This window comes from Stenella coeruleoalba, assembly GCF_951394435.1.
Source record: "Stenella coeruleoalba genome assembly, chromosome: 18".
Classification (NCBI taxonomy): domain Eukaryota; kingdom Metazoa; phylum Chordata; class Mammalia; order Artiodactyla; family Delphinidae; genus Stenella; species Stenella coeruleoalba.
Genome location: NC_137164.1, coordinates 24,130,471 through 24,145,900, shown reverse-complemented (window position 1 = coordinate 24,145,900; position 15,430 = coordinate 24,130,471). Strand labels below are relative to the sequence as shown.

General features: G+C 36.4%; 1 protein-coding gene across 3 annotated transcripts in view; it reads left to right on the top strand.

Moving 5' to 3' along the window:
- DGKH (diacylglycerol kinase eta) overlaps positions 1-15,430 on the top strand; it is a gene marked incomplete at its 5' end in the record, with an annotated part of 183,438 nt that overhangs the window by 92,645 nt on the left and 75,363 nt on the right. For 2 of the 3 annotated variants that reach the window (XM_079903027.1, XM_079903028.1), the window contains 2 exons: positions 10,798-10,902; positions 11,388-11,520. In XM_079903027.1, the coding sequence (XP_079759153.1) occupies positions 10,798-10,902; positions 11,388-11,520 (238 nt within the window). Of the gene's footprint in view, positions 1-10,797; positions 10,903-10,955; positions 11,521-15,430 lie in introns of those variants that run through there. The other variant, XM_079903029.1, reaches the window with a different exon arrangement.

Here is a 15,430-nt window from a genome sequence, read left to right as displayed (position 1 = left end):
ACCTTTCTTCATCTGTGTGTTTGTGTGTCCCTTCATTTGCAATTTCCCTTCCTCCTTTCCCCTTCTCTGGCTTCCTCCCCATCCCCTCTGAAATCTTACTGGACATTCATCCTTAAATGCTTGAGTGTCATCTCCCACAAAGCTTTCCCTGATCCTTCAGTTTTGGTTAGCTGCCCTTTCACTGTATTCTAGTTGCACCCTGGGTGCTGAGAGCATAGATAAGGGTCCAGATCTTGAAGGATCTTTTAAGTCAGGCCAAGTGGTTTGGAAGGTGACAGGAACTGACTATATTGAAATTACGAATCTGTGTTCCCCATTGTACCATGAGCTCCTTGAGTGAAAGGACAGAGTATTTCCAGGGCTGCAATATTGCTCGGCATATAATAGGCACTCTTTACATTTTCTAGTGACTGAATGAGTAGTTTGATGGATGGATTCAAATAGAGAGTGTAAGTTTTTAAACTATCACCGTAGGTAACCTTCAGCACTTTTCTCGTAATGTTATAGCTCATCTAACCCATTATCTTTGCCCATTGCTTAAGACATTAATATGCTCTGTGCTGCACTTATGTTTGACTTGTATTTATTATTATTTATTTATGTTTTGTGTGTGTGTATGTGTGTGTTTGACTTTTAGAATACAGTTGTGCAACAGACATGAAGTGGATGGAGTCCGAAAATAATCAGATGTTATTATCTAAGTGGAGAAAAGTGCTATAAAGGGGAGAATAGCACCTTGTGGTGGAGAGTGGAAGTGGGACCTCAGATAAGGTTATCAGGTTATTAGTCAGCTCTGATTTTCAAACACTTGGATGTTGGACTCATGGGGAGCTTGCAAACTTGCAAACACTAAGCAAGCTACATGGAATTACACAGCTGATTTGTGTGGCCTGACTTTCAGTTCTGAATTCTTTTAATTCCCTTTGGTAGTTGTGAAATAGGCTTGCTTTATATTGGCAGTGTAAGTATTACTTGATTTTGGTCTGCTCTTAGAATGCTGATCAGTAATTTTTAGATCTTATTTTAAACCAATTTTGGTGAGCTAAGTGTATTTTTAGTGATATTTTAGTTATAAATACTATTACATAGTTAACTGAAGTTGTAGCTTAATTATTTACAGGAAATATTATTTTGTTATTGCTAGTCTGAAACTTGCTTTATCCTAACCCTTTTGTTTTCAGTCGACATAATTGTTTTGATGACGCTTGGTTTCCTAGAGTTGGACAGGTCAAATTATAGCACAAGAGATTTCACTTTCAGCAGGGTTGTACGGTGCACATAAAGGCAGCTGAGAAACAAGCTCTACTTGTCTGGTTTAACAAGGAAAGAGGTTACGATATGAAGCCGGAAGTTCTGACCGTAAACTCTGGCTCTCCTATTTAACGAGTTTGTGATTTTAAACAGGCTAAATTTCTTTTTATCTATCACATAGGCCAGCTATAGATATGGATGATTAACTGAGATAATGTATGTGACCATATTGACAGCAAGGCACTCTGAAAATGTAGGATGCTGCGGGAGTAATACTTCTGTTTATTTATCAACATGAGAGCCTCCTATTTTTAAGGAACTTAATTATTAATTCCTTTGAAGAAAAGTTGTTTGCACCCATAGATATTAATTAAAATTGTGACTATAAGAAGAAAATATAGTAGAGGTGTCATTGATTTACCAGTTCATTATTGCAATATCAAAAGTTATGACTGTGTATTATATTTACTTTGTGGGTGTGGTAAGCTGAATAATGAACCCTAAAGGTGTTTACATCCTAATTTCTGTAACCTGTGAACACCCCTTTATATGGCAAAAGGGACTCTGTGTTTGTGATTATGTTACGGATCTTGGGAAGAGATTATCCTGGATTACTGGAGTGGGCCCAGTGTAATCACAGGGGTCCTTATAAGAGGGAGACAAGAGGAATCAGAGTCAGAGAAGATGAGACTGTGGAAGCAGAAGGTTGGAATGATGCAAGGAAGGCACCACAAGCCAAGGAATGCAGGCAGCCTCTAGAAACTGAAATAACAAGGACATAGATTCTCTCCTACCATCTCCAGAAGGGATGCAGCCCTTTGACACCTTTGATTTTAAACTTCTGACTACTACAACTGTATGAGAATACTTTGTTATAGCAACAATAGGAAACTAATACAATAGGGATTGACTAACATTAATAATTATAGTTCATTTGAATTCTAAGAGACTTTTAGTACTGACTTGGATCCAAACTTTATTAGTCTTCAAAGAAACAGTGGTTTGTCATTGTACAAGTAATTTATCTATGTAAATGATACAGTAGCATACTCCAGCAGGTAACACTGATAGCCTTTCCTGGTAGACTCCCTGAAACCTTCGCCTTGTCTCTTTTTCCAGGGAGAGTAGGGAGAAGAGCACAACCTCAAAGGGACTGTCGTCTCTACCCTGTAAGATTTCACTATGGCCTTCTACCTTTGGCTCTCTAGTGAACCAGATGCTTCTGGGAAGTGACAGTTAGGACCATTAGTATGAAACAAAGCCTTAAAGACAAGATATTCCCATAAAGATGTTAAATAGGCTGGTTTCTTTTACAGTTTTTGTAAGGATTCTAAGACTATATAAATTATATAATGTTGAGTTCAGTTGCTCATTTGAAAAATATTTGGATTCTGCCAGCTTACGCGTCTCTGTCTTATTGTGTTAACATTTCATTAAATGCTTTTCAATAAAATTTTGATTTTAGAGTATTTTATATTTTTAAATTCAAGTAAAGGGTAACTTTGCTTTTTAGAAAGTGAGATCCTGTGGAAATACTGAGAATATTGGTACTGATAGTATTGACATCTGTGGTTCCTTTTTTCATGGAAACAGGTACCAGAATTTATGTTTTATTTATATTTGAGGAAAATCAAATTAGCACAGAAAACGACATTGTTATGAAGCCATGATTCCTTAGTCAACTTTTATGATCTACAGAACTAATCTTAAGCAGAGTCACTGAAACTCCAGAATTAGCTGGAAGTAAAATTCGCACAGCTCCCTGCAGCTTATTTCCACCCCATCTCAGTCAGCGATCAGAAGTCTTACTTCACTAGCTCCTGTGGACATCTTAGGTCACTTGAGAAAGGGAACCACGTTACTCATCTAATTTGAGTTTGCTATGGGAGAAAGAGGTAGGAGGTCAGAGGCTTGGGTCCTGGTGGGTATGGCCTGCAAGCTGAGACTTAAGACACCCACGTCCCTCGTCTTCTTAGTTCCTTGAAGGGTTTTGCTTGGGGTTCCCAAACATTTGGTACATTTTTTTTTTAATTGTGAAAAATTTCAAATATACACAGACTCAGGATAACTGTGATGAATGCTCACATGCCCACTGCCCAGCTCTTACTATTATCTAGATTGTTGCCACACTTGCTTCATCCATTCTCTCTTCCCTATTTTATCTGAAGTGTTTTAAAGCAGATCCTTCACATCATTGTATTGGCCCCTCATTCTTCAGTAGGCATCCCTTAAAATATGGTTGCCAGTTTTAGCTCTACCTCTTTTCCATCTTTCTTCTCAAGCAAAAGCCTAGGTATGGAGAAGCTGTGAAAGAGATTTACTGAGTTGACCATAGTTACTCAATTCACTATTTTACAGTGAAGGAATAATCTTTTTTTTTTTTTTTTTAATTTGCTGTAACACTTTTTAAACTCCTCATGTAGGAAGTGGGTTACGTAATTGTGGAAAACTCATTGAGCTTCTAGATTTTTTTTTCTCTTCAATATGTTGTAACAAAATTAACACCAGACTTAATTTACAGAGATGATTGAAGAATCAATGTGTTACTGCCTTTTTGCCATAAGTCTGTAGTCAAGTGTTCTTGTAGATAAGAAGACACATATTCCTAGCAAAGATGTTCTGCTCTCATCCAGGAGTCTTTCCCTTTCTATAATTAGTAGATTTTTCAGCATAAATGTTTTATGTACTTAACAAACAAATTTCCATTAGAATTTAGTTTTTCAATACTTGCATTTTTTCGTAGAATCTTGCCCCAGGGAGTAATGTTTCATATCTATGCTACAGAATTCTCAAATATTTATATCAATGTATAGGTAATTATTGTTGTAGTTTGATTTTTGAAATTAATATCATATCCAGATGATATATACCTTCTTCTTGGATAGGATAATAAGCAGCTTTGAGACAGGTTTCCTCAAGTCCATGACTAATGCCTCCCCCTTTATTATGAGAGCCTATGGGGACGTTTGATACGTCCTACTCTACATTCCAGGAATGCCCACTAAGATCAGTAGGTTGTTATTCAGCTGAAAGGACTCATCAGCTAGGAGGATGACCACTCAGCCAAAAACAAAAGTGTAGAATGATTTTCAGATATCCTTTTTGACTCTTTCCGTACTCTCCGTAAAGGGTCTGTGTGTGTTTGTTTATAAATCTAAACATGGTCCTAAACAGACATATGAAAAGATTTTTAGATCATTCTGAAAGAGAGTAGGGAAGACCTTAGTTCAACTACCCAGCAATGTGAATTAGCATCCTATTGGTATTTACATAGTGTGCCACCTGCATAGCAAAATTGCTTTATAAATTCCAGCTGTAGATTGATAGGTTCTCCCATGTACGTGAATTACCTGTTGATCTCGGTCTTACCATTAGTCCCTTACATCTTTATAAGTTATTTTACATTATTTTAGATATTGTGAAATTTGGGTTCCAGGATTTCATGGAACCTAGTCTTTCATCGTGAGCACTTACTGCAGACTCCACAGCGATTACAGCTATAAAATGAATAATGTTTATGCTATTGCGTCAGTATGAGAAAGTCTCTTCCTAATCTAAAATTCTTTTATTTTAATTATACTATCTGATTTAAATTACACTCTCTGTTGAAAATACCGGTGGCACTTTCTTTGGTCTTGGTGCCAGAAATACATTTGTCGTGACCGTCTGTACTTTTATTAAGTCTCCTGTTAAACTTCAGGCACCCTTAGGAGAAAATAAACCTTTCTCGTCTGTCAACACCTCAGAAAAAATTACTCTTTAGATCAGTAGTTGTCACCTGAGAAAACCGATGGGGCTTGAGGCGACTGTAATAAAATAGGGAAGCACTGACCCTAGAAGGCAAAGGAGTCATGGGAGTTCGTATAGGATTTGCAAATTCAGATGCCTCCATGGACCGTTACATGTGTGGAGTGGCCAGCTGAAGAAAATAGATTTAAGCTGCTTGTATTGTGATGAGCAAAGAACCTGTCTAATGTGATGGATATTAACTTGTTGTTTTACAACACAGCACTTCATGGTTCAACAGAAATGGCCACAAAAACCTCGGAGATCGCCACTTTGTAAACTCTGTTATATCACGTGGGGTGCTATAGGTGGGAGGCTATTACAGATGGGTCCCACACAAAGAAATATGACTAGGGGCAGATGAGACACTGGAAATTTGGGAGCAGAAGGGTGCAGAAAAGGGAGATAGGGGCCCATAAAGATTAAGAGCACTTTCTTTACATTATTTTAGACCAGATCCTGCTTTGACTAATGGGAAAGTTGGAAGCTTCTGTTACCTACCCTTCGTGGTTGATAAATGGGTGTGCATCAGAATTACCTGTATAGCTTTGCCAATGTACAGTTATTTCCATCTGAAATTATCCACGTCTCTCCCCAAACTAAGATTTTGATTCACCAAATCTAATTTGGAGCGTGGTTGTCTATGTTTTGAAAAAACTCTTGTCTTGATTCAGGTACAACACATCATTAAAGACCTATGCCCTTGGATGTAGTGATCCCTATTTACTCTTTGAAGTATCTCTGCTCTCAGAATACATAAGATGTATTTTGTAGAACACTACATATGTGTGGAGTGTTTTGCAACTACGTTGCAGTTTGGCACATTTAAGCTGTTAAAGTGAATTACTTCATTCCAAAAATGAAGAATGGAAAAAAAAGGAACATATATAATTTAAGAGACGGATATAGACTTTATGAGGAAGGATGGAAGAGGAATATTAAGACTGAGCTTTAGGCAATTTCAGGTAGAGCAAACCTAGTGTTATAAAGACACGTGTTTATACCTGATGGGGCTTTAACAAAAGTCAAATTATATCCCCTAAGTTATAGTAAGTACAGACAACAAACATTGTTATAGCACAACTAAACTTTTTGTTTGTCCTGCTCTCCAAGAAAGGCTTCTCACTGCAAATGAATCCTTATTTCAGTCAGGGCTATTCAGGATTAATCACGAAAGATACAACAATAAGTATGCCAGGGTGCGGATGTGATCAGTATGTTGTAAACAACTTTAGATTAGAAATAAGAATTTTTGAAAAGAAGAAGTTGTTGGACCCTTAAAGTTACACAGAAGGTTGCAGAATTTCCTTCATTGCAGAATCAGAAATCTGAGTTAAAAGGAGGAACCCTCTATCTTGAACAGTTTAGGCATGATACCTACTAGAGACGGCATTCTGAACTCTTTCACTGCTGTACTGGGATCTCATGCTCTTTGGTAAGCCTTTTGCCGTTATATTCCTGCTTTGGGTAAGGTTAGACGCAGTGCATTGAAGGGGAGGGGAGACCATTTCTTCTTAATGAGTTTGTTGATGTTTTCCTAATGTCTTCTAAGGCATAGGTCATTATCTTTATTTCTATTTTGGTGGTTTGCTAGTCAGTGACTATTCCGTTGGCAAAATGCCTCCGTTTTTGTCCTAAGCTCCTGTTACTTTTGTCTGTGTACCGCACTTACACAAGAAATATATACCTTATAGAAGAAAGCTGTAAACGTGTACGTCATCCCTGTCAGCGCTGAGAATAATTGTGATGCTAATATTTAGTGAGGCTTGGCTTGTAACAGACACTGTGCTGAAGGCTTTGCTTGGGTTGTCTCTCTAACCCACACCACACTCAGCAGAGCTCTTGCAGGTACGAAACTGAGGCTCAAGGAAACGTTCATAGCCACACACGTAAGAAGGGATGCTGTTGGTATTCATCCTGAGTCCGTCTGACTCCAGGGTTTAGGCAGTGAATCACTCTGCTGTTACATGAGTGGTTTCCAGTTGGGAATTTGCAATAAAATATCTTTAGAACACAGGTTCCCAAAGTTGGCTGCACTTCAGACTCACCTGGGAGTTAAAAAAAATAAAACAAAAACTGGTAGGTGAGTCCCACCTTCATAGGTTCTGAGTTCATTGGTGTGGAGCATGGCCTGGACGTTGGGGTTTTTAAAAGTCTCCCATGTGATTTTGAAGTGCAGCCAAGTTGGAAAACTCCAGCTTTGGAACAGTGCAAAGTTTTAAATTCTAAATTCCCATTCTTCTGTTAGTAAAAAAATTAAAGAATGTTTTTGTTACTGAAACACTACCTATTTACTTTAGAAACCATAAACCAACCCAAAAAAATCATATTTAAATCATCTGCAATTCTTTCACTGAAAGATAACCAGTACGGTATTTGGGGTTTTTTTCCTGTGCATGTTTATGTATTTAAAGTCTTAACTATAATGGTACTCTTTGATGGAATTTTATATATTTAATGCCAGATTGTTTTATATCTGTTTTATGTATTTACATGCTTTCCCAGACTGAGAAATTCTTGATCCTTATACAACATAATAGTGTTGTTGGATTAACCCTTAGAGGCCAGTAACTCTCAAAGTAGAACAATATCTCTATTCCTGTGGAGTTTGTATATTATTTGAAGTAGCATTTGGAAAACGAATTTAGATGTCTTTCCTTTGTACTCCATCTTATATAGCACTTTTTCGGACAGGCAAATCTTGGTTTACTTACCCATCTCCCTTATAGATTGGTAAGGCAAAGCCCATATGGTTGGTTTGTATGCCTAGGCTCTGGCATGCAGTAAACACTCAATAAATGCTGGGGTGGATGACAGGTGTATTTCCCAGGACCTGGGATGGGAGTGGTGGTTATAGTTTGAAGAAACTAATTACTGACGTAAGTTCAGATGTGCCTGAAAAAAGTCATTTGGGAATGTTGCGGTAGTGGGAAGAGAGGGTAAAAGTAAGGGTTAAGATGAGGCCAGGGGCTAGGGGACACTTTAGGATAGATAAACTGCAGATCCTTCAAGAAAGTTAAAGAGTCCTCTAGTTCTAGAAACATCCTGGCTTTGGCCCCCAACAGGCTCAGAGACTCTTCCCTGGGAATAGCCCCCACCTCTATCCTTCCATCTCCCCACCCTACTCCCTTGTCATAATAAAAAGGCTTTCAGAATTTCAGATAATTTTCAGAGTCTGCGGCTCCTCAGATATTTTCCTGACAAAGATTTGGATGAGGAACTACTGTACTGTAATGAGGTTCAGTGAGGATACAGCTAGAGCCTGTCAGTTAGCAGATGGGACTGTTGGCATATTCTTTTCTACAAAGGTCAGCGATGAGGAAGGATTTAAGTAAAAGCTGGGGAGGGGACTCAGAGCATTGGAGGCCTGAGGAGTGATTAGCCCGGAGAGGAAAGGGACAATCTGGGAGATGTTACAGGCTTGCTTGGTAAACCAGCCTTGTCTTCAGTTGGGCCGAGGCTGCTCCCTGAGGTATTTTTCACCCTGCAGCCACAAAGCGAGACATCTCTGCATCGCACGATTTATGAAGGATTTTCTTTCCTTGTGTCAACATCTTATAATGTAACTTTATAATAGATTTCTTAATCACAAGGCTTGTAAATCACAATTATTTATAATTTCTGTTTGGCTCTTAAAAACTTAGCTTTTATTTTAAGAATATGTCATGATCTTTACTTATTACTGCCTATTTTAAAACACATTTTTTTTAAAAAAGGAGAAATTGCAAATGTAAACGTTTTACTTCGTCAGCGTATGAGGTACATGCATGATTTATGTTGCCGAAATCCTTTCGAGTTGAGGCATTTATGTAGTTCCAAAAGCTACAAGAAAAATTAGAAGCTATTTCTCTATCCTTTCCCCTCTTTTTATTGAATTCACAATGGCTTTTAAAGAATAGAAAGGCATTAAAGATAGTTAAAGCCATCAGACATCCTGCTTTACTTAGAATTCAACAAAAAAACAAAATTGAAGAATACAATAGAAAGCCTGGTTTATTTACCTAAGTAATACATGTCTCACTCACTCTAAGATCTTAATGAGAGAGAGGGAATCCTTAGCGTTACATCATATAGTATAGCAGAAAATTTAAATAAAACATGCTAGAGGTGATATTTATTCAGATAAATATCAGATTGATTCAGTCAGTCCATTGACACACAGAGATTTCTGGAGTGCTGTGCCAGTCATCAGAGCCAGGGGTGTATTATGATTTAATGGTCCCTCTCTGCGGCATTTCATGAGCTGTCCTAGAAAAACATTTTGAAGCAATAAAGCATCCATTTGGCTCCTAAGTAATGAGGGAGGCATTGCTCTTTGCATTAACTATTTATTGAGGAAGAGGAGTGACCAATTGCTAATAAGCTTTATCCAAGGAGCGTAGTGGAAAACAGAAGAAAATGCAAAAGTGAGGTTCTGTTCAATTTCATATGCAATTAACAAATATCCAGTGCTGAATGGTTCATGCTCGAAGTCCATGTGACGTCTGGCCGGCTGTATTTAAGCATGAGTGCCTGTCCAGTGTATTAAAGGCCCCTTAGTCTATGGAAGGATTGTGTAGCCTAAACTAATGAGAGATGAGAGGAAGCAGTGACTGGTGAGTAGCTACAACTGCGCTGAGCTCTATAGCTTTGAATAATGGACTTATTTTCTAAGATGAACACTAGTGATTGAGGCTTGCTAGTTTACTCCTTTTGGGAAGGGTTCCTTTTTTTTTTAGAGATAATTATTGCTTTTCCGTAACTTGGGAAATCTGCTCTCTCTACCGCAATATGTAGATTATCACTTGATCAAATGGCTTTTAACCTGGGAAAATTTCTAATTTTCTCTACAAGTAGATATATAATTTATTATTTGGAAATAGGTTCTAGGTGGGAATGTAACATACTGCTTTTCTTTCACAAATAAGTAAATGGTCTCTTCTTTGAAGTAAATGCTTAAAATTTAGCAACTTCAAGGTTGCAACCAGAATGTTGTATTCACACATAAATAGGGCCTGCTTTCAAGTCATTTCAGAATCTTACTTGGAAGTTTCTGGTGCTATAACAGCATGAAGTTTTATTCCTCTTGCTTTAAGGTTCTTGATATAATTAATTTGCCTTCTTTGGAAACATGATAAAAAGATGAAAGTCACAATTATTTTCATCCCTTAAAGCCAACTAAAGGACTTATATGCTAATTCTTCTTCCCTGTTCTCGCTAAAAAGTAGTACAGTGGAGTTCTACACAATGGGAAGAAAATCCGTCACATAAATCATATTAAAATAGGCCATGGAAAGGATCTGTAAACCCAACATTATTTAAGGTAGAATAGTCTTGATACTATTATAAACCAATTATGAAATCATTTAATATTGCATTCCTTTGATTTTTCAAAATTTCCATATTGAAAAATATGGGTTAATTCTAGCTCACTATGAATTATTTTGATTTTTATTTAGAATCCATTTTCAAGATATATTACATGAAACAAGAATATTCTGCTTATATGAGTTCATAGCCTTGGGTAAAAGGCTAGAAAGCCTGATAAGTAAATAGCAATGAAGGCAAAGAGAAGAAAAGTCTCCTTAGACTTTTTCTTTCCTGGACCACCTTGTATCACACTGAGAACTAAATCCACTTACCTTACAGAGAATCTTACTTTCTTCATCAAGGAAGTAAGGACTCAAGAGATTAGAAATGGTACCACCTTGTAAGCTGTTAGGTCTTGCAATAATCTCTCTTTGTTGGTTAATAACAATCAGGTTGCACTATCCCTTTCAGATAATCACTCCATTCAGAAGACTAATGCTTTGCGCTGAGAATAGGAAAGAGATGGAGGATTGGATCAGCTCGCTGAAGTCTGTACAGACCAGAGAAACTTACGAGGTAAAGTAGCCTCTCTCCTGTCATCTCGTGTTCTTAGAGAATAAATGTGAACCGTAGCGCTAAAGTTATATTCTGCGAAAAAAAAAAGTACGTGTAGATTCATTCAGCAACTTGTTTAAACCTGGTACTGATTTTTTTTTAAGTTAAAGCAAAGTGTTTTAGTTTTAAAAATTGTGAATTTGAGGGCTTCCCTGGTGGCGCAGTGGTTGAGAGTGCGCCTGCCGATGCAGGGGACACGGGTTCGTGCCCCGGTCTTGGAAGATCCCACATGCCGCGGAGCGGCTGGGCCCGTGAGCCATGGCCGCTGAGCCTGCGCGTCCGGAGCCTGTGTTCCGCAACGGGAGAGGCCATAACAGTGAGAGGCCCGCGTACCGCAAAAAAAAAAAAAAAAATTGTGGATTTGAAATTGTAATCATAACTATATACATTCCAAACGTAGTCCTGTTCTCTTGTTTTGCAAATCTGTGCTAACGTCTCATTTCTAGGTGGCCCAGTTTAATGTGGAACATTTCTCAGGGATGCATAACTGGTACGCCTGCTCCCATGCCCGACCCACTTTCTGTAACGTCTGCCGAGAGAGTCTTTCTGGGGTCACCTCCCATGGCCTGTCCTGCGAAGGTACAGTAACATCCAGGGTTTGTTCTCCCATGACACTGACCTTACTGTAAACGCGCTGCCACGGGTACATCTGTGAACAGAGAAACGTCATCATAGGAAGACATTTCCCTTGGGTGGAAGCAGTAGCTGGGAGCGTGTCAGTGGGACCAGAGTGTTTTAATTTTACTGTGGCTTAAAGTGAAGCTCTGCACACATAGGACCAACTTGGAAAATATTTTGGCTCAGGAAAAGAGAACATAAAATCATTTGAAGGGACGTATAAATCAAAATGTAGCATTTCCCTCCTGAGGAACTAGCAACTACCCTTAAAGAAAATTCTTTAGACTTTGTGTATCCTTCTAATTTTCTAGTATTCTTTTTCCGTTCTGTTTAATTACAGAGAACAAAACTTTCTGTGAGGACAGTATATACTTTTTGGCAGGATTTAGATTGTTACTTATGTTGCATTGTTTTAAATGTTTTATTTCATTTATGTTTAATTTAAACGGATGTCATCCTTTTAAATTTCTTTAAAGTTTTCTAAAAATAAGGTCTATGCTGCTGTTCTCATCGCAGGATTTGTGGGTTATTTTTAAATTTAAGAACAGCAACCACTTAAAGGAAATACATTAATAGTCAACAAGAGAAAACGCATACGTTCTTTAGATTTATTTAATCTAATACCTCAGTGATTCCATCACTGTGTACTACTTTTGAACTACATATAATACCATTATTTAGCTTTTCTCTCTAATACAAAAAATTCTTAGGTAATCTTGTAATAAAACTATATCATAAGTAAATAATAAAATAGAAATGGAGTCATAGTTTTAATTCATTTTAAATTACAAAATCCAAGATATGTCAGTATTTCAGCTATTTAATATGACAATGACACAGCCTAGTGGATAAGAACAGAGCTCTGTAGTTAAACCCTGTGGGTTCCAATTCCAGTTTTACCACCACAAACTATGACCAGGAGTAGTTTAACCCTTTTAGACTTTTGCTTCCTCATCTGTACAATGGGGATAATAGTCATTTATACCTCACAGAGTACTATGAAAATGAAATGAGAGAGTACCTACAATAACACTACTTTTCTAGTCAAATATATGGTAGACATTTGTGACTGCGTTATATAAGAAGTTCACCAAGTAAACAATTACAGATTGCATCATGGCTTGATGCATTAAAATTCATGAAAATGAGAATTTGGAGGAGGCATTAAACGTTTTTTTTTAGATTTAAAGAATGATTGCAAACAAAGATATAATTGGTCTTTATGACTTTAGTGATCTAAAAGTGTTCCTGTAACTCTACTAGGACTGTAATATTATATGGGGTTATTTTGAAGGTCTTTTTTACTATTACCTTATAGTCTATTATCCTCAAAATGCTAAAAAAAAAAAAATCAGATCTAAAATAGCCTTAGATCTGATCTGTGGTATCCTTCTGTTTTGAGAGTTATGTGTTATTAAATATAGTTAACTGTTTAGGAATTGAAGTTAATAGTGGGATGACTGAATATTTTTCTAAGTATTTTAAAAGAAAAATGAAAATTATATTAGCTGGTGAGAATAAAAAACTTCAAAGTCTTTAAATACATGTGTTAACATTATTCTATTACTAAGTAAGTTCCTGACTTTTTTAAAGTCTCAATTATAGTATTTTTAAATTATATTTTTAGGGGAATATATGTTAGTATTCATTTTCTCTGCTAATAAAAATTTTAAATCTGCAGCGTCTTGCCCATGGAGTATTTTGAAAACTGCAGCAGAAGGTTTTAAAAATCCCAGGGGTTTTATGAATATACAAAAAAGTTGCCTTTTTATTTTATGAGACTGTAGTTATTTAGGATATTTTTACTGTAAGCAAAGTTAAACTTTAGAAACCCCCTTGAAATCTGAATAAACTGTTGCTTGATAAAACTAAGGGCTTAAAATACAAGACGCTTTAAAAGTTATAACAGAGATGCAAATACAGGAAAAATTCATTCAACAATGACAATGAATAACATTGTATTAGAATGGAATCTCTCTTCCAGTGTGTAACGCCACCACTAAATTTACTTAATCTTTCTGCCCTTGTTTTCACAGTAAAGAGTCTGTACTGATTTGTCTTGTGTTGAATAATAACTAAAATTATGATTTTAAAGCCTTGCATATGCAAAATATATGAATGAAAAATAGAAAACAGAAAATACATTTCATAAATAATCCCCTAAGTCAATTGAGAATGTTAATTATAATTTCAGAGCATAATTGTGCTTCACAGTTATTTATACAGCACTCTAAGAATAAAAAGTTAAGTGGTGATTTTTTTTTTTTAAATCAACAGCATAAATATCTCCACATGGGTACTTATTTAAGTACCCATGAACACTTACAAAGTGGTAAAGATTGAATATTGCAATAAAGAATCATAATTTGTTTCATGTCACTGTATTTTTTATATTTTATGGTTTTAAAATAATGAATTTACAGGTCAGGAAAAAGTGCCTTATTTCAGAATAACTTGTTTGGAGAAAATTAATTGTCAGCTAATTACTAGGCACAAATTAAGGTGCCTAGTAATCAAGTCCATTCCTTAGTGTCCATAGTTACAGCTCAGTTTGTTTTATTTTTATCATTATATGTTGTACATGTTGTATTAAGCAACTTTGTAATTCTCAAGGCTCATTGCATGAAGAACTTTATTATTACAAAAGTGATTTTTATTTTTAATGAGCTGTTTGATTTTTAATGGCAAAATCTTCAAAAAGCCATGAAATTATACTCTGTTGCCCTCTTTTTACTTCCTTCTTTACCTCTTAGAAAAAATACTGACTGTTAATATCAAGTACTTATTTGTACTTAAAAAGCAGCCTGCTTTTTAAAACTAGAACTAAAACTAGAACCATGCTCTTGAGAAATCCAGTAACAGATGACAACGTTTAAATAGTTTAAAATATTAAATAATTTAAAAGTCACTTGGAGCAAAAAGGAACGGTCACGCTAAATTTTTTTTGCAAACTAAGCTAATTTCCTATGGTGCTGTTTCTTTATACTGTTGTTTATCAGCAGTAAAATTCAGTTGAAAACTTGTTTCCTATACGAAGTCTGTGCTTAGTCACAAAGTCATTTATAACAAAAATAGTATGATTTCTAGGAAAGAACTTGTCATTGTACACAAAAGAGCAGGTAAATGAAACATTGCCAGTGTCTATAGACTAATATTTTTAAAGGAAAAACCAGCTCAATTTAAGTGGCCATTTATATATCGGCTATTCATGATACTTGAAGCATTCTGAACATTTGGCTATAGGCATCTTAGTTATTTTACTTGACCCCTTCGTTTTCATGTTACATCAAACTAGGACAATTTAAAGAGAATGGTGCGTAACCCGTCATTTCAAATTTGTTAACGATTTACTGGTAGAAATTCCAAAACCATGTGATAAGGAGCCGCCTGAAAAGTCAGAAACTCTTTTATAATAACATCAGTATCCATTAACGCTTGGATAATGTGTGTCCCTAGAGGGATGGATAAGCTTAGTAGGAGTCAAGTTCTGATTTTCATAAGCAAGGGTTAATTTTTCAAGTCATCTGTGGTTTATTTGTTTTTTCATGTATGTGCGGCTTCTGTCTCGGTTGTTTCCTCTTACTTCTCCTTTGCAGGCACCTTTTTGATAATATGGCCTGGGAGAATTAGCGATGCCTGAAGTAGGAACGTCACTTCATCATTCCTTTCTTCTACATTGTCATGTAGTCATCCCAACAGGATACTTTCAAGACAGTGCCATCTTTGTGACCCTCGTCAACCTATTTCCCATGATGCCTGGATATTTTCTTGACGTACTTGCACTTTAAAATTCCCCTGAATTATCTTGGTTTTTATCTCTCTGGTAGTTTCAAACTTTTGATTTAAGTATATTATACGTACAGAAAAAAGC